At 44.3% G+C, this 18,691-nt stretch overlaps 2 protein-coding genes across 7 annotated transcripts in view; both read left to right on the forward strand.

The window, feature by feature from the left end:
* Nucleotides 1-418: 418 nt before the first annotated feature.
* On the forward strand, nt 419-10,189 carry DDT (D-dopachrome tautomerase). The gene is made up of 4 exons (XM_040420243.1): nt 419-588; nt 9,013-9,188; nt 9,907-10,060; nt 10,094-10,189. The coding sequence occupies exons 1-3, from the start codon at nt 439-441 to the stop codon at nt 9,977-9,979; spliced, it is 399 nt and encodes a 132-aa protein (XP_040276177.1). The 5' UTR covers nt 419-438; the 3' UTR covers nt 9,980-10,060; nt 10,094-10,189.
* A 5,370-nt stretch (nt 10,190-15,559) lies between these two features.
* Nucleotides 15,560-18,691, forward strand: part of CABIN1 (calcineurin binding protein 1) — a 196,786-nt gene continuing 193,654 nt past the window's right edge. For all 6 annotated transcript variants that reach the window (XM_040416393.1, XM_040416396.1, XM_040416397.1 and 3 more), the window contains exon 1: nt 15,560-15,674. The gene's annotated coding sequence lies outside the window, so the exon portion shown is untranslated. The remainder of the gene's footprint in view (nt 15,675-18,691) is intronic.

Raw genomic sequence — 18,691 nt, forward strand, 5'->3', positions numbered from 1 at the left:
CTGATTGGAGTCCGGAAGGAAGTTTTTCCCCTAAAGTGAGGAAAATTGGCTTTTACCTCACAGGGTTTTTTTTCCTTCCTCTGGATCAAGTTGCAGGGTAACAGGTTGAACTGGATGATGGACAGATGTCTTTTTTCAGCCTTACAAACTATGTTAATATGTCTAAAATAAGATGTGAAAAATTAGTAAATGTGTAAATAACTTCTTGCCTTTTTTGATCATTTTCCACATTTACCCAAAAGGAGGTTATTGATCCTTGCGGCTCTTGAAAAACAAAAGAGAAAGACAAGTCAACTGGTATATAATCTATGCATGTTTAAACTGACGGCCCAGGCTTTCTTTTCTATGTGTGCCTGTATCTTTAAGAGGAAGCATGCAGTAGCTGAGAGGCGTATCAGGAATTAACCAATCAGGAGCTTCCTCTCTGTCCTTTGCTGCATGCAAAACCAGCTGCGGTCATCTTGCTGTGTGCATCTGAACCTCATCATGCCTTTCTTGGATTTTGATACCAACCTTCCCCATTTACCAGAAGACTTTGCTGAAAAGCTTTCTTCAGCTGCTGCGTCAATTCTCGGCAAACCTAAGGAAGTGAGTAAAAGGCTTGGAAGTGCAGACTGAACCCTTCTCACTAGGCGTTGTGTACTTGGGACTGAAAAACACTAATTTAGGACGGTTTCACACAGAATTTTTTAAAGCTGCAATTTTTGGAGCAAAAGCCAGAAGCGGATTCAGAAGGAATGAGAAATATAAAGTAAGGACATCTACTACTCCTTCCTGCTGAGTCAAATCCTGGCTTTCGCTCAAAAAAACGTTATCAAAAGATATGGCTTTTTTTTTAAAAAGCTATGGGTGAAATCAGTTCACATCAGCGTTCAGCCTTTCCGTTCTCCTGTTCCGTTATAGGAGCAGGAGGACGGAAAGGACGGATTCGGCACATAACGGAGCCTAAGGACGCCATAGACTATAATGGGGTCAGTTAGGTTTATGCTCAGAAGATGATTTTGGAGCGGAGACAAAAGTTGTGCGCACAGGACTTTAGACCTTATTTCTAAAACGGAGGTGTTCTAAAGGATCACTCCAAGAAAAACGTACAAATTGGCAAGATTTATTAAAGGGGTTTGCCAGTTTCTAAAAAACACACTATTATCTATTGTTATGTATGACTTAAGGGTGGATTCACATCACGTTTTATGCATCCATTTGACGTAAACTTTACCAAAAAAAAAGATACAAAAATGCAGCACACCATGTTATTGTATCCTGCCCAGACCAGTAAAAAATAAAGTATACTTTTTTTTTTTTTTACAATGGAACTCTATGTATGGCATCAGTCTGAGGCATCCCTTTAACGTATACGTTTTTTGTATACGTTGAAAGGATGGGGAAAAACGTGATGTGAACCCACCCTAAGGCCTTATTCACACGTCCGTTGTTTCTTTCCTGATCTGTTCCGTTTTTTGCTGAACAGATCTGGACCAGATCTGGACCCATTCATTTTCAATGGGTCCTGAAAAAAAACGGACAGCTCAATGTCTGGGTTTTTTTCAGGACCCATTGAAAATGAATGGGTCCAGATCTGTTCAGCAAAAAACGGAACAGATCAGGAAAGAAACAACGGACGTGTCAATAAGGCCTAAGTCAAATCATAACTTACCCCCACTGTGCAGCAAAAGGCCGCTGGGAGCCAATCCTCGGGCATTGTGCACACAGGGCGATGGTGATGTACTTCCCCCAACTGACCCTCTTTTGCGCTTGCACTGAAATGTTCATTTACTGTTCAGCAAATTCAGAAAAGAGGATCGGCCCAGGGACAGCACAGAAAGCGGTGTTGTGGGTCTCCGTCACCATCTAATCCTCTATGGACACAGTGGGTGAGAATCATAGGACCTTTTATAGCCCACAGGTGAGGACCTTGGGACCTTCAGCTGCACCATGGGGGTAAGGTATGATATGACATACAGATGACACCCAAAAAATATATTATGGGGCATTGGGAGATATTTTTACAAATTGGTCAACCCTTTAATACTGGCACACCCCACATATCCAACTACAACTATAGCTGACAACAGACTTGTTATTAGGTGGCATTTCGTATTTATGCACTTTCACAGGGGTCTTATCAGGAGGAAATTAGGTTGTTTATGTCACTTTTTTGCTATAATTTATGCAATCCCTGCAAAAGGCATGGAGCAATTTTTACAAAAACATTGTTTTGCTGCAACTATGAAAATCGGGACAAAAAAAACCCAAATACCTGTAATTATTAAAGAATTGGGACATAGTTCAGTGTTGCTTGAAATGGAGTTAGGAACCAGCAAAACAAGTTATCATTAAATGGACGGTGCTCAAAAATGTCATGGACTTAGGTGACATTGATATCGTCGAGTTGAAATACCTTTTTAGTTGCAACATATTTGTTTTAGGTTGCTTTCACACTTAGGGTACTTTCACACTAGCGTTTTTCTTTTCCGGGGCTCTTGAGTTCCGTCCTCGGGGCTCTATACCGGAAAAGAACTGATCAGTTTTATCCTAATGCATTCTGAATGGAGAGCAATCCGCATGCTGCGGTTTTATCTCCGTCCAAAATTCCGCCATTTTTTCCCATTGAAATGGGATCCGGCCCCGAGTGTTCCGGCAAAACGGATCCTGCATTGCGGTCTGCGCATGCTCAGACCGCATAAAATATGAAAAAATAAAAATAAATGCCGGATCCGTTTTTCCGGATGACACCGGAGAGACTGATCCGGCATTTCAATGCATTTGTCATACGGATCAGGATCCTATTCAGTCTGACAAATGCCATCAGTTTGCATACGTTTTGACGGATCCGGCAGGCAGTTCCGGCGACAGAACTGCCTGCCGGATTCCCTTTTCGCAAGTGTGAAAGTACCCTTAGCTTACTGTGGCATTTTTCTGCACTTTTGCATGTCCACACATAACTTCACATGACGTGTGGATTTTAACTCCCTCAGTTATCATCCCAAATGGGGCGGGGGAGGTACTACAGAGCCTGGGATACTAAGAGTTAAATTAGCCCTCCCCCTTCAGTTGGCAGTGATGTCAGCTAGCCTGGAGGAGAAGGGGGGGGAAGCTGCTGACAGGCTGCAGGAGACATAGATCCTGCTCTTTCCCTGTATATACATATTAACAAAGAAGTGCTGCAAAAGTAAGAACAGACCATTGGTGTCAAATAACTCCCCATGTTAAGAATTGTCTCTACCTAAACATTTTTGCAGCCATGACCACAACATCACAGACATGAAAGTATTGATATTAAAGGGACAGAGGGACAGGATAATCTGGAAATACAAGTTCATGATAACCTTTGACACAATCAGATCAGGAATAAGTGTGTCTCATGGATTTATATCCGTCTACATGTCTTAAAGAAGGTGGCTCTCAGATCTCCTGGATTCATAGCATTCACAGACACAACATCAATTAGAGGACAATAAAACTTTCACACTTATCTATAAGGGTACTTTCACACTTGTGGCAGAGGATTCCGGCAGGCAGTTCCGTCGCCGGAACTGCCTGCCGGATTCTGCCATCTGGACGCAAACTGATGGCATTTGTCAGATGGATCCGGATCCGTCTGACAAATGCATTGCAATACTGGATCCGTTTCTCCGGTGTCATCCGGAATGACGGATCCGGTATAAAAAAAAAAATTTTGGCCTTTTTTTAAAGTCTGAGCATGAGCAGACCGAAAAGCCGGATCCGTTTTGCCGGAACACTTAATGCCGGATCCGGCCCTAATACACTTCAATGTAAATTAATGCCGGATCTGGCATTCCGGCAAGTGTTCAGTATTTTTGGCCGGAGAGAAAACTGCAGCATGCTGCGGTATTTTCTCCGGCCAAAAAATGTAAAAAGGGACTGAACTGATGCATCCTGAACGGAATGCTCTCCATTCAGAATACATTAGGATAAATCTGATCAGTTTTTTTCCGTTATTGAGCCCCTAGGATGGAACTCAATGCCGGAAAACAAAAATGCTAGTGTGAAAGTACCCTAATCCTCATGTATAATTGCTCTAACAAATTACTATTACAACAGTTTGTTTCCTCCTCCACTCACATTGATCTGCTTTCCATCACTTGTCTCATCTACCTCATTAGTCCTATGCACTTTGGTGTATAAATATGTGAATCTTTAGACACTGTCTTGATGCCTGATAAAGAGGCCCAAGTAGCCTTGAAAGCTTGCAATTTTGTCATCCATTTTTTTCATTTAGCCATTAAAAGGCATCAACCACTGAGGAATCTCAATCTACTTTCATCTCATGTTAATCTGTGCATCAATACAGTAGTCCCTCAAGATACAGTGGCCTCGGGATACACTTTCAACATACAATGGTCTTTTCTCACCCATTGTAAATTGAAACTCAACATACAATGCCTCAGACTCAGATCCAACCAATCAAGGCCACTTCTCTAGTAAAATAGTTGTATTAGTTACTATTGAGCAGCTTTTCCTGACTGTTATACACTACTCACAAAAACTTAGGAATATTTGGCTTGTGGGTGAAGTTTCAGGGTGAACCTAAAATGCACTCTAACCTTTAGGCCTCTTTCACACGGGCGTCATGTTTTTTGCCAGGATAAGATGTGGGTGTGTTGCGGGAAAATGCGCGATTTTTCCGCGCGAGTGCAAAACATTGTAATGCGTTTTGCACGCGCGTGAGAAAAATTGCCATGTTTGGTACCCAGACCCGAACCCGGACTTCTTCACAGAAGTTCGGGCTTGGGATCGGTGTTGTGTAGATTGTATTATTTTCCCTTATAACATGGTTATAAGGGAAAATAATAGCATTCTTAATACAGAATGCATAGTACAATAGGGCTGGAGGGGTTAAAAAAAAATAAAAAATCATTTAACTCACCTTAATCCACTTGATCGCGCAGCCGGCATCTCTTCTGACTTCTTCTTTGCTGTGCACAGGAATAGGACCTTTGATGACGTCACTGTGCTCATCACATGGTCCAATCACATGGTTCATCACCATGGTGAGGGACCATGTGATGTGACATCACCACAGGTCCTTAGCCGGCAGCTCAACATTACAGAAGAAGACAGAGATCCGCAACTACGCGATCAAGTGGACTCGGTGAGTTAATTTTTTTAAAATTTTTAACCCCTCCATCTCTATTGTACTATGCATTCTGTATTCAGAATGCTATTATTTTCCCTTATAACCATGTTATAAGGGAAAATAATACAGATCGGGTCCCCATCCCGATCGTCTCCTAGCAACCATGTGTGAAAATCGCACCACATCCGCACTTGCTTGCGATTTTCACGTGGCCCCATTCACTTCTATGGGGCCTGCGTTGCGTGAAAAACGCTGAATATAGAGCTTGCTGCGATTTTCACGCAACGCACAAGTGCTGTGTGAAAATCACTGCTTATGTGCACAGCCCCATATAAGTGAATGGGTCCGGATTCAGTGCGGGTGCAATGCGTTCAACTCACGCATTGTACCCGCGCGGAAATCTCGCCCGTGTGAAAGGGGCCTCACAGGTCAACTTAATGTGACCTTCTCTAAACTTTTGAATGCACATGTCCAACTGTTCAATGTCAGTACTTTTTGCACAACGTGCTGTTCTCTAACACGTCTCTTAACGGCAAAATTCACAACAGGTGTTTTGATCCGTGAATCACCCAAAAAATGTACTGGTTCAATTATAATTGGTATTTAAACTGTCCTTCTCATCATGCTGTTCATATTTTGACATCATGAGACAAAGATAACTCCTAAATATTGATCAACAGTATCTCGCCATTGCAAGGCTTCAAGCAGGATGTTCTCAGACAGACGTGGCCACTGAGCTTCCAGAGTGTCATCAGCAGGTTGCAGCAGAGATACAGAGAGACTGGAAGAGTAACAGGAAGGCATAGAAGTGGACGTCCTTTGGCCTCATCCCACACTGATGACAACTTCATTGTGAACAATGACCTGCGAAACCAGATGATGAATGCCACACATCTCCAGGCTCATTTAAGGGAGGTGAGAGGCACCGAAGTGTCATGTCAGACCATTCAAAACCATTTACATCAGCATGGTCTGTGTGCTAGATGACCTGCAAGGGTACCTGATCATACCACCAGGCGCAGTCTTGCATGGCCTACGGAGCATCTTCGCTGGAAGAGGGGCCAGTGGGCCTCAGCGCTGTTCACTGATAAAAGTCGATTCACGCTAAGCAGAAATGATGGCCGCCAACGATGTTGGTGATGACAAGGAGAGTGTTATGCATTAGTCACTGTCACCAGATGAGCATTTTGTGGTGGTGTTACAATGTGGGCAGGTGTGTCTAGTCAATACAGAACTGCCCTACACTTTGCGAATGGTACCGTGACAAGCCCATACTACTTGAATAACAACATTAATCCAGTCATTATGCCTCTGCATGAACAACACAGGCCTAATTTAATCTTCATGGACGACAATGCGCCAGCTCATCAAGGTCGCATCATTAGGGAACGGCTGCTGGGGACTGGGGGACCTCAAATGGAATGGCCTGCACTTTCTCCAGACTTGAATCCCATTGAAACCCTATGGGATCATCTGAGTCACAGTGTAGACGCTCAAAACTGTGTACCCCAGAACCTCAATGGTCTGAGGGCCACTCTTTAAGATGAGTGGGATGCCATGCCTCAGCAGACAATAAGTCGACTTATGAACTGCATGAGACGTCAAGCTGTAATTGATGCTCAAGTTATTGAGACATTGACATTTTTTGTGGGGGTATACCCACCACTGTTGTTGGCTTTTGTTTCAATAAATAGTTTGAGATGAGGAAATAACCATTGCATGCTTCTACTTAAATGCCTTACTTTCATGATATAACATCACTGTAGCGTGAACATTTTACGTTTTCCATAAATTACACACGAAACCCAAACATTTCTAACTTTTTGTGAGTAGTGTATGCAAGGACTTCTTGTATGTGGTTTAGTTATCTGCTTATTTTTTTATTTTTTGGATGAAGTTTTGGGGTTTTGGAACTGATTACTCAACTTAGAATGGTTTCTACATACAATGGTCGTCCTGGAACCAATTAATATTGTAACTTGAGGGACCACTGTACTAGAAAATTAGTAGAAAACCCATGGTGGACCTGCTATGTATGGCTGTACCCTTAGGCCTTCTTAACATGACAGTATTTGGTTTGTTTTTATAATTGGCATTGGTAAACCAATGCAAAGAGTGGTTCCATAACTTGCAAATATTTCCATTATAATTTTTCTTTGTGTATTTTGCTCATCCGCAAATTGCGGATCAACATAACACAGATACCGGCCGTGTGCATTCCATATATTGCAGAACACAATGTCCTGGCCATAATAAAACAGTCCTGTCTGTAATGCGAACAAGAATAGGACATGTTCTACATTTTTGTGGTCGCCACGGAACAGACATACAGAGGTGGACAGCACACGGTGTGCTGTCTGCATCTTTTGCTGCCCATACGTTTGTGTGCATGAGCCTCAATTGTGTGAAAGTGGCCTTGGGAACCATTTACACAGGTAATCAGTCCAATTATCAGGAACGAACATTTGTGCGAATGCTCGTTCCCTATAATTGACTCCTGTCTGGTTCAGTCGTTTGTGCAGCATACAGTATCATCATATGTTGGCAGCACATTGCCTTGTGTAAACAGGGAAATGTGGCTGACAAGCAAACTGTATGAGGGATGAATGATCGTATTAGTGATTACTCATCCCTATACAGCAGTGATGATTACTCAGTCTACATGCAGGTAATGAGAAGGCAATTATTGAGAATAGGGTTCCTATAAACATTTGCTACTGATCATGCCTCACTGTATCGGCCCATATAAATGGCCGCTTAGTCACACAAGTCTGTGTGTGTGTGACAGCCAGGACTGGCTCCTGTCAAGGGAGAGCATGAAAACCTTTTGTATAAGGCTACCTGCACAAGATACAGATTTTCTACGCAGACAAACTGCAGTGTTATACAGTATCATTAATGTGAATGATCAAACATGTGTGCACAAATTGACCTGCCGTGCGGATTTAGAAATCTACAGCATGTCAACTACATTTGCGGATCTTTTGTGTGGATTTCACCCTTTTCAATGGAAGGGTGCGGTAACACCCAGACCAGTGGGACCAGTTATTTCTAACAACATTCCCTGTTTTTGAATTTATTTTATTTTTATATCCTGGACAAACCCTTTAAAGTGACCCATTGGTTCAAGAAAAAAAATTCACATAAACAGGGAACAAACAGACCACTTCCCTGGTGCTCTCTCAATTCCCAGGCTCCTCGTCTGCTATTCAAGATGGCCTCACTGCTGGTCAGACGACCTGTCGCGTACTATGCATTTTATAGCCCAAGACACTTCCTGCTGCTCTTGGATTGGCCAGCACTGCTCATGTCAACAGTGCAGGCCAATTCAAGGAGTGCCTTGCGCTACCGATGCATAGTCTGCAAAGGGGTGGATGGCCCAAAATTTGAGGATCTGCACTAAAAGATGAAAAGGAGGGTACCAGGTAAGTGTTCTGATAACTTCCCACTCCCAGTTAATTAAAAATTTTTCTCTTGAACTGGAGGGAGGCTTTTAAGGTAAAAAATCACTGAGCTTTCCAAAAACTTTGATATGTCGTAGCAACATATCAAAGGTTTTGATCGGTGGAGGTCAAGCACTGAGACCCCCATTGATTGCTAGAACGAATAGGGGGAGAGAGACACTTACATAGTGCACTCTCTCTCCTCACTAATCGATGACTATGAGCCCACCTTGATTCCATCTCCTGCAGCGAGGAGAGAAAGCATGATATGTGAGCTCTTCTCTATGCTCACCCTAGGGTGCGGCGAAGTTCTCAGGATTAGACCCCCACCAATCAAAACCTCTGATATGTTGCTAGGATATAACAAAAGTTTTTTGTTTTTTTTTGAAAGCTCAGTGACCCTTTAACAACAACTGTAGCATAAAAAAAGCTGTGTTCTATGAAATGACCTGCTTTAATTTGTCTCCACAGCGAGTCAATGCAACTGTGAGGAGTGGCTTGTCAATGGTGATAGGGGGCTCATCAGCCCCATGCGCTCAACTGATAATCTCTTCCATCGGAGTTGTGGGCACTGCCGAGCAGAACAAGGAGCACAGTGCTAAGTTTTTTGAGTTTCTAACACAAGAACTATACTTGGCACAAGACAGGTAACAGCACATACTGGAGAGAAAAAAAACTGCTGGATATGAATCAATGTTCAAGAATATATTCTTGGGAGATTATACCCCATACGTCTCATGCATAATGCCATATTATGGGTCCAGTTTGGAAATTGGGGGGGTATACGTGCATGTATGCGTCAGATTTCATAATATAGGCTTGTCTGTCAGATTTGACTCTGGCTGGATAAAAAAAAAAAGTAGCATGGGGAGAGTATGCCATACATATGACTTGTGACAAAAAAAATCAGTAGGTATGGATTTTTGGAGAGTTGTGCCATGGTTGCATTATGTGTTGACCACATTGACAATCATTAGATGTGATGTTCCAATGCTACATTGGCACCTTCTTGCTGTGTTTGACCAAAATCGCCATGCAGCCCTGGCCCAAAGGTGGCCATACATACAGCTGCAGACCATGAAATGTGTATCAGGATGCCCTTGATTTCCCCTGATGTCAGGCTGTAAGTGACTGGGCTGGTGGATTTTCATATGCCCAACCCTGTTGTCCTCAGGAAAGATACGCCACTGCCTTCAGAACGAGCCAAGCATGCATGTGCATGGGGGCATCAGGGCAAATGCTTGGCAGCCAAAGAACTATCTGCCAGTCTATGTATGATGCAATAAGTGTTGATGCTGGAACTGATACTATTATAATGATTACATATAATACTATTTTAAAATTCTTAATGTTCTTTTTCTAAAGGATTTTAATACGCTTTCACCCTCTGGAGCCTTGGCAGATAGGAAAACATGGAACAGTTATGACCTTTTTGTGATGCCTTCATCAGTCCACAGTGGGACCATTTCCTAGAACCTATTCCTGCCTCTTGTTTTACGGGTCTAACATAACATCTATGATTATCAACTAAGAAAATGTGTAATAGTGGAAGACTTCAACGTTATGCAATCACACTCATCACTTTCTAATACTGGATGTTGGAAGGAATTAGTAGCTGTATAATAAAAAGAATAAAGTATGGTTTATCTGGATTCCATCTGCTCTATCTAGATATCTGTATTCATGAATATGTTTTGTGGAGGGGATTCTATGAGAACATTTTATTAATAAGGTGCCAGGAAATGAAAGGTAACGAAACAGTTACTTTTTTCCCCTGCAGTTTATACAGTTGGGTTATAACGCTGGGTGTCCACAGTCGGGTTTTGTTATGCAGATTTTGAAGCCAAAGCCATGAGTGGTTTCAAAAAGAGCATAAGGCCTCATTCTTTTCACTGATGATTCATTTCTGTCTTTGGCTTCAAAAACTGCAAATTTATACATGCACAGCTCCTCTAGTGTCTATATTGCCTTTCACAAGACGGAAAATGCACATTGTGCAGTAGGGCTGCACGATATGGGAATTTTGTGCGATTGCGATTAGGGCCCTAAAAATTGCGATAACAATATGCGATGCGATATTTTAAGGGAATTGTGCTAGAGGTCTATTTGCTTGGATTTTCCCATATGAGCCGCTGACGCGGCTGGGTATGACATAGTTATGGGGGATCTGTGGATGATGTACTGTTATGTGAGGGATCTGTGGAGGGCGCTGTTATGTGGGGGATCTGTGGATGACGCTGTTATGTGGGGGATCTGTGGATGACGCTGTTATGTGGGGGATCTGTGGGTGACGCTGTTGTGGGGATCTGTGGATGAAGCTGTTATGTGGGGGATCTGTGGAGGACACTTATGGGGGACCTGTGGATGACGCTGTTATAGGGGATGTGTGCTATGACACATAGGGCCATGAGGGGGGCCAGCATAAGACACACATATAGCATCTTATGCTGGTCCCCCTCATGGCCCTATGTGTCCTAAACTGCGCACATAACTTTCCTATTGATAAAATGGCCAGCCTCTGTACTCACTTTCACTATGAATGCACTGTAGCGAGCGGGCCGGCCGGCGCGTGACTGACGTCCCTGTCACGCTCCTCCCACTTAGTCACGCTCCTGCTTCCTGAATTAAGTGACGTCAGTCACGCGCCGGCTCGCTCGCTGCAGTGCATTCATCGTGAAAGTGAGTACAGAGGCTGGCCATTTTATCAATAAGGGCCCCTTCATATATAATCGTGGCATTATCGGGTCGGCCATATCGCATTTGGCGACTATCACGATCAGATTTTTTTTTTTCGATATATCGTGCAGCATGCCAGACCAAACAGGGGAATTATGTGTGAGGTCACGTTGTGAGCAATAGGTGGGCCGAGGTAAATACAGTTCTGGTTAAGTCGTCCCTGGGCAGGCCTGCATAAGTGAAGAGGAGAACGGCACAAGAATTCTCTGGGGCACACTCTGGTGTAAGGGACACAAGCCAGATGGTAGTTTGAGGTGCCCTTGATGGTCTGTATTAATGTGCCAGTGGCAAGGTACCTTGTAGTCGTGACGCCAGTACCTTTTGTGGTGGTACAACCAATTACTGTAGTGTTAATTGAGGAACTGAAGACGGAGACAAGGATGGTGTAATTCAACTGACAACTTTTACTGAACGTTGCTCCTGGTAACAGTAACATCCAAGTATAGTACAGACTCATTAAGATGGACAGGGGAAAAACTGCAACAGGTCCACTGCTGACAGGTGTAATGGGTGTTTCTCTAGCTATTAAATGATATAGGTTTGTAGCCTTACTGGTAGAGGACTTCTAGGCCGGTCCTGGTTATCCCAGTGCAGGTTAGTGAGGTTGGTTGAATCCAAAGGTCCTAAGGCGCTTGTGGAGATGGCCGTAACCCTTTGGGGGTCTCCTTCTTTAGAATTTAATATCCTACTGAGTGAATGGAGCCCTTCAACTCAGGGATAAAGACTCCAGACTGAACTGGACAGAACTAGACTCTAGACTGACACACCCAGACTGCACACTTCTGCTAGACTGAACACTCCTAGACCAGGCCTGAGCTAAGCTACATATATATGGGAGGTATTATCTCCCCCTAGTAGTAGGCTCAGTGTAATGCAATCTAAATACACCTGTAAGCAGGGATTATACATAAAGATGCATTGCAGCATAAAAACAGGATATATAAGAAATACAAAGCATTACACAACAACTTTGCAGTACCCACAAGGGTAGTGGGACACTGCAATTGGAAAAAACATAATGTGTATTTTCCAAAGCAGAAATCTGAGACTGACCCTTGGCTATCTGTAGTTTGAATGCAGCAGATCCTAACACGGATTAGCACCATTCAATAGAAACTGACATGTTGCTTCTTGACACAGTTTGGAAATCCATGTAGAAAAAAATCCACCGCTGTGTAAACGGCAGCACGGATTTCCAATGGGTGGCAGATTCTGTGCATAGTAAATCCACCCTGTGAACAAGCCCTAAGGATTCCTTAACGTCTACACTAGAATTTCCATTGTTCTGTTCCAGGAGCAGAACAATGGAAATAACGAAAGTACCGGATTAGCTGCATGACAATCACAAACGGTGCCCGGCGGAACCATTGGATCCCAGCATTTTATCTGACAAAATAGAGTTACATGCTACAGTGTTCTGTCCACAATGGAGGCTAGCGGAACGGCTAATGCAGATGTGAATGAAGCACCATGGATCTCACCGGGCTTGCTCTGTTATCTAACCATACTCTGGCCAGTAAAGAGGTGAAAAGGAGGTGAACTACTTGTGCCATGCTGCAGTGTATTCTTCACCATGCTTCAAAACTGGGGCATAATTGGGCGCTGTTAGAAGTTGCATCAAATTTGTTAAGGATGTCCTGCAATTTCTGATGAATAGGGGATCGTTTTCAATATACAGCATATGTTGGAGCATGCAGACACTTAAAGTTGTTATCTCACCTCTGGGACACACTCCTATCTCCAGAACAGGGCCCCCAAAGTGGGGGAGAGTGCACTGCGGAGGCACGGCCACCCTCCATTCACAGGTGTAGGTGTTTTTCAAAAATAGCCGAGTGCTGGCTCAGCTATTTCCGGCAGTCTCATAGCGGTAAATGGAGAGGTGGCCGTGCATGTTTGCTGCACTTACATTCACCACAATGGAACTTCCGAAAAAGGCTGAGCACGTTTCCCATCGTAATGAATGGTTGTCATGCCGTGCATGCGTGGTGCACTCTCCTCCATTTTGGGGGCCCCGTTCTGGGGATAAGAGCGGGTCCCAGAGGTGGGACCCCCACCCGATATTGGTGGCATACATTAGCCTGATATGTATTCAGTGTCTGTATCACACAAATCCCAAATATACTCATCTACATAGCCTTTAAGCTAACCAACATGACAACTATGTTGCACAGGATCCAGACATAAACCTGCCAAAAGGATGCACATTTGGTATATGGCATGTCTGCAGTATACATTTCTTTGGTATACACTTGCTTGGCCCCATTATTCTTGGGATTGATGGTGGTCCCAGCAGTAGGACCCCCTACTGATCTGAAAGTGATGATGTACTGCTTTCTGTGATTTGAATATCCCTTTAATGAGTAAAAAATAAATGCAAACACCGCATGTAAAACTGTGTGAAACCCGCTCCACACAACTGCGCTGTAGCATCTGTATTACAGCCGTAAAGCCCACGGTTTTTCTGATTCAAACTTAGAGCGTTGGTTATTTTCTTATGTGTGTATTCACACGTAGCAGTTAAGGTGTGGTTAAAAATATATCCAGTTTTTACTGCAATTTGCTATACAAAAAGTGTGGCAAATTAAGCGGTTTTAATGCTGCTATGCCACAGCTATGTGCAAATACACCCTAAGGCCACCTGCACACGTTGTGGAACACACGCGGTTTACCACACGGATTCCCGTGCAGACAAACCGCGGCGTAGTACGGTAGCAGCAAATCTTATGTACACTTTGCAGATTGTTTGTGTGGAAATTGTCCTGCATTTCGGATTTCCAAACCCGCAGCATGTCAAATACGTTTGCGGTTTTAGCTGCGGATTTCACCCTTTTTCAATGGCAAAGAGGGAAAAAAGAGCACATATCCAGAGAATGCTGTGATTTAAAAAAAATATGCCATTGACCAAAAAAAAAATGCAAAAGTGAAAAAAAAAGAGACTGTTTGCTCTCCGTTTAACCCCTTCCCGATGGCGGATATCAGGTCTTTAAAAGATGGCTGGTGGGTCCCTGCTTTTTTGCATGTGACCATGGCATTGCAGCGACTATTTACCTGGAGTGCAACGCTCCTGGTGACCGAGAATGTGGGAGTCGTTTGATTCTTATGGCAGTGTAGGGCCTTCTGAAGGCTCCCAGGCCTGCCATAAGCCGCATTCACAAAAAAGTATGGAAATCTGTGCGTATTCCTCCTCCGGAATTCATATGGATTCCAGATAATATACCATCCAGGACTGCCATCAGTATTGAATCAGTAATTCATCCACATTTACGTGCGTATCCCGTCCTTTATTTTTGAAGCACAGCCATAGACAATAATGTGTGTATTTGGAAACAAATACGCACAAAACTCGGACATGCTGTGGATTTCGCATACTGACGGAAATTATTCGCCATGTGAATAGCCCTATTCATTATCATTAGCAGCGGGTTCCAGTACATAGAATCCAGGCCATGTACAGCTTACAAATACGCTCGTGTGAAAGAGGACATAGTAACGTTTTTGCACTGCGATTTTCCCACTGTCGGCACTGATCACGTTAGTCCCCTGGAGGGTCTAAAACTAAAAGGAAAGAAAGCTTTTACAACAAAACGCATTACAAATTCAACTAATCCTCCCCTTCCCCATATAACCAATAAAACGAACAACAAAGAAATAAAAAAATGTCATTACTAGCGCTGGGTCCGAAAATGCCCAAACTATTAAAATATAATAGTATTTTTCTTGCACAGTGAATGGCGTAACGGGAAAAAAAATAGAATAAAAAAAGAACAAAAAGTAATCAAAAAGTCATACATGCTCCAAAATGGTATTAATAAAACCTACAGATCGTCCAGTAAAAACGGAGCCCTCATACAACACCGTAGACGTAAATATAAAGATAAAGGCAGAATATGCCAATACAAAGCCAGTTTTTTCGTTTTTCAAAGTATTAAAACACAAGATAAACTATAAAAATGTGGTATCGCTGTAATGGTACTGACTGGAGGAATTATGCTACCATGTAGTTTTCCATAGGCTTTCATGCACCTCTGGAAAAAACGCAGCATAAAACAGCAGGAACCACATGTACAACTTCCCTGTACGTGGCCTGGACCGTTCCAGGAACAATGCATTTTGGCAGGCTTCTAGCGCCCTCTACTGGAAGTCACAAAACTGCTATTTGCGGAGACTTCCTCTAGAGGGCGATGTTGCTTCCGTCGCTTTCACACAGTATAGGTATTTCCGGGCGAAGGCTTTTGACGTCCTTTGCGCCTCACGATTTGGTTGGCTTGCAAAAAAAGGAAGGCTTTGATTGGTCACGTTGTGTCTGGGAGCCTTAGCCTACAGGTCGCCGCGATACTGCTGAGTGCAAATGGTCCTGCACGGATGAATGCAGGAGGCGGTTGCCGTGGTGACCAGAGGTGAGCTTTACGGTTTCATCCCGGTAAATAATTCTTTATTCTTGAGGAGAAGATACAGCTGTGAGTGCTACGGAAGCCGGAGGCAGCCAGGTGCACCGGGGAGAGGGGGAGGTGCTCCCAGACTGAGCGCCCTCATTTACTTCACTTGTTGAGAGCTGGCGTCATACAGCAGCAGCAATGTATCTCCTGGGCTGTGACGTCACACCTGATCGTGTGTGCAGGAGGTCATCATGGGACTGACTGGTGGCTACCTACCTGTCCATCTACTAGCTAGCTATCCCGTATGTCTGACTACAATCTGCCTGTCTATTGTCACTGTCCATCTTAAATCCGTCTATCATCTACCTACAGATCTCTCTGTCCGGTCATCTGTCTATTGTCTATCTGTCTGTCCATTAATTTGTCCATCTATTGTCTACCTGTCTGTCTCTGTCCATCTATTATCTAGCTAGCTATCTTATATCCGTCTATCTACAATCTACCTACATATCTGTCTGTCTTTCCATCAGTCTGTCTATCTCCTATCATCTACCTACTTCTCTCTCTCTCTCTCTCTCATCTACACTTGTTGTGTATGGCATGCATTTCTTCTGCAGGGCCAGTGACTGCGCTGTCTAATTACTAATTGGTAGCGATGAGCGAACTTGTGGTTTGAAGCTCGGCGTACAAGGTTCAGATTATCTAAGAACGCCATAATGGCTTCCGCTACCACGGACCATAACTTATGCTCCGCTGCAGTGGACCCATAACTGAATTCTTCGATAACCCGAACCTTGTACGCCGAACTTGAAACCACAAGTTCGCTCATCGCTACCAATGAGGCTACTTTCACACTTGCGTTGTTCTTTTCCGGCATAGAGTTCCGTCACAGGGGCTCTATACCGGAAAAGAACTGATCAGTTATATCCCCATGCATTCTGAATGGAGAGTAATCCGTTCAGGATGCATCAGGATGTCTTCAGTTCAGTCGTTTTGACTGATCAGGCAAAAGAGAAAACCGCAGCATGCTACGGTTTTATCTCCGGCTAAAAAAACTGAAGACTTGCCTGAATGCCGGATCAGGCATTTTTTCCCATAGGAATGTATTAGTGCCGGATCCGGCATTCAGAATACCGGAATGCCGGATCCGTCCTTCCGGTATGCGCATGCGCAGACTGAAAAAAAGGTGAAAAAATAAATGCCGGATCCGTTTTTGCCGGATGACACCGGAAAGACGGATCCGGCATTTCAATGCATTTTTTCGACTGATCAGGCATTTTTAAGACTGATCAGGATCCTGATCAGTCTTACTAATGCCATCAGTTAGCATACATTTTGCCTGATCCGGCAGGCAGTTCCGGCGACGGAACTGCTTGCCGGATCTCTCTGCCGCAAGTGTGAAAGTAGCCTGAGCTGGTGGTGTTATTTTTCTGCGCTGCATCAGGTAATTGCAGGGGAGATTACCCGATGAGCCTTGGGAAATGTCCGGAAGCAGATGTCTTCTCTGATTGCTTGCATTCATATAATCCCTTTAGGACTGATTAGGGTTGGGCGATATCAAAAATATTCAGACGATAACGATATTAAGAAATTTATCATGATAACGATATATATCGCGATAAATACCCGTTTAAAAGAAAAAAACACAAGGAGAGGTTATACTGTATGGGGGCAGCTACAAGGAGACGTTATACTGTATGGGGGCAGCCACAAGGAGACGTTATACTGTATGGGAGCAGCCACAAGGAGAGGTTATACTGTATGGGGGCAGCTACAAGGAGAGGTTATACTGTATGGGGGGCAACCACAAGGAGAGGTTATACTGTATGGGGCAGCCACAAGGAGAGGTTATACTGTATGGGGGCGGCCACAAGGAGACGGTACACTGTATGGGGGCAGCTACAAGGAGAGGTTATACTGTATGGGGGGCAGCCACAAGGAGACATTATACTGTATGGGGCAGCCACAAGGAGATGTTATACTGTATGGGGCAGCCACAAGGAGAGGTTATACTGTATGGGGGCGGCCACAAGGAGACGTTATACTGTATGGGGACGGCCACAAGGAGACGTTATACTGTATGGGGGCAGCCACAAGGAGACGTTATACTGTATGGGGGCAGCCACAAGGAGACGTTATACTGTATGGGGCAGCCACAAGGAGAGGTTATACTGTATGGGAGCAGCCACAAGGAGAGGTTATACTGTATGGGGGCAGCTACAAGGAGAGGTTACACTGTATGGGGGCAGCTACAAGGAGAGGTTACACTGTATGGGGGCAGCTACAAGGAGAGGTTATACTGTATGGGAGCAGCCACAAGGAGACATTATACTGTATGGGGGCAGCCACAAGGAGACGTTATACTGTATGGGGGGCAACCACAAGGAGAGGTTATACTGTATGGGGGCAGCTACAAGGAGACGTTATACTGTATGGGGGCAGCTACAAGGAGACGTTATACTGTATGGGGGCAGCCACAAGGAGACGTTATACTGTATGGGAGCAGCCACAAGGAGACGTTATACTGTATGGGGGCAGCCACAAGGAGAGGTTATACTGTATGGGGGCAGCCACAAGGAGAGGTTACACTGTATGGGGGCAGCCACAAGGAGACATTACACTGTATGGGGGCAGCCACAAGGAGACGTTATACTGTATGGGGGCAGCCACAAGGAGACGTTATACTGTATGGGGGCAGCCACAAGGAGAGGTTACACTGTATGGGGGCAGCCACAAGGAGAGGTTATACTGTATGGGGGCAGCCACAAGGAGAGGTTACACTGTATGGGGGCAGCCACAAGGAGACGTTATACTGTATGGGGGCAGCCACAAGGAGACGTTATACTGTATGGGGGCAGCCACAAGGAGAGGTTACACTGTATGGGGGCAGCCACAAGGAGACGTTTTACTGTATGGGGGCAGCCACAAGGAGACGTTATACTGTATGGGGGCAGCCACAAGGAGACGTTATACTGTATGGGGGCAGCCACAAGGAGAGGTTACACTGTATGGGGGCAGCCACAAGGAGAGGTTATACT

This window comes from Bufo bufo, chromosome 2 (assembly GCF_905171765.1).
Source record: "Bufo bufo chromosome 2, aBufBuf1.1, whole genome shotgun sequence".
Classification (NCBI taxonomy): domain Eukaryota; kingdom Metazoa; phylum Chordata; class Amphibia; order Anura; family Bufonidae; genus Bufo; species Bufo bufo.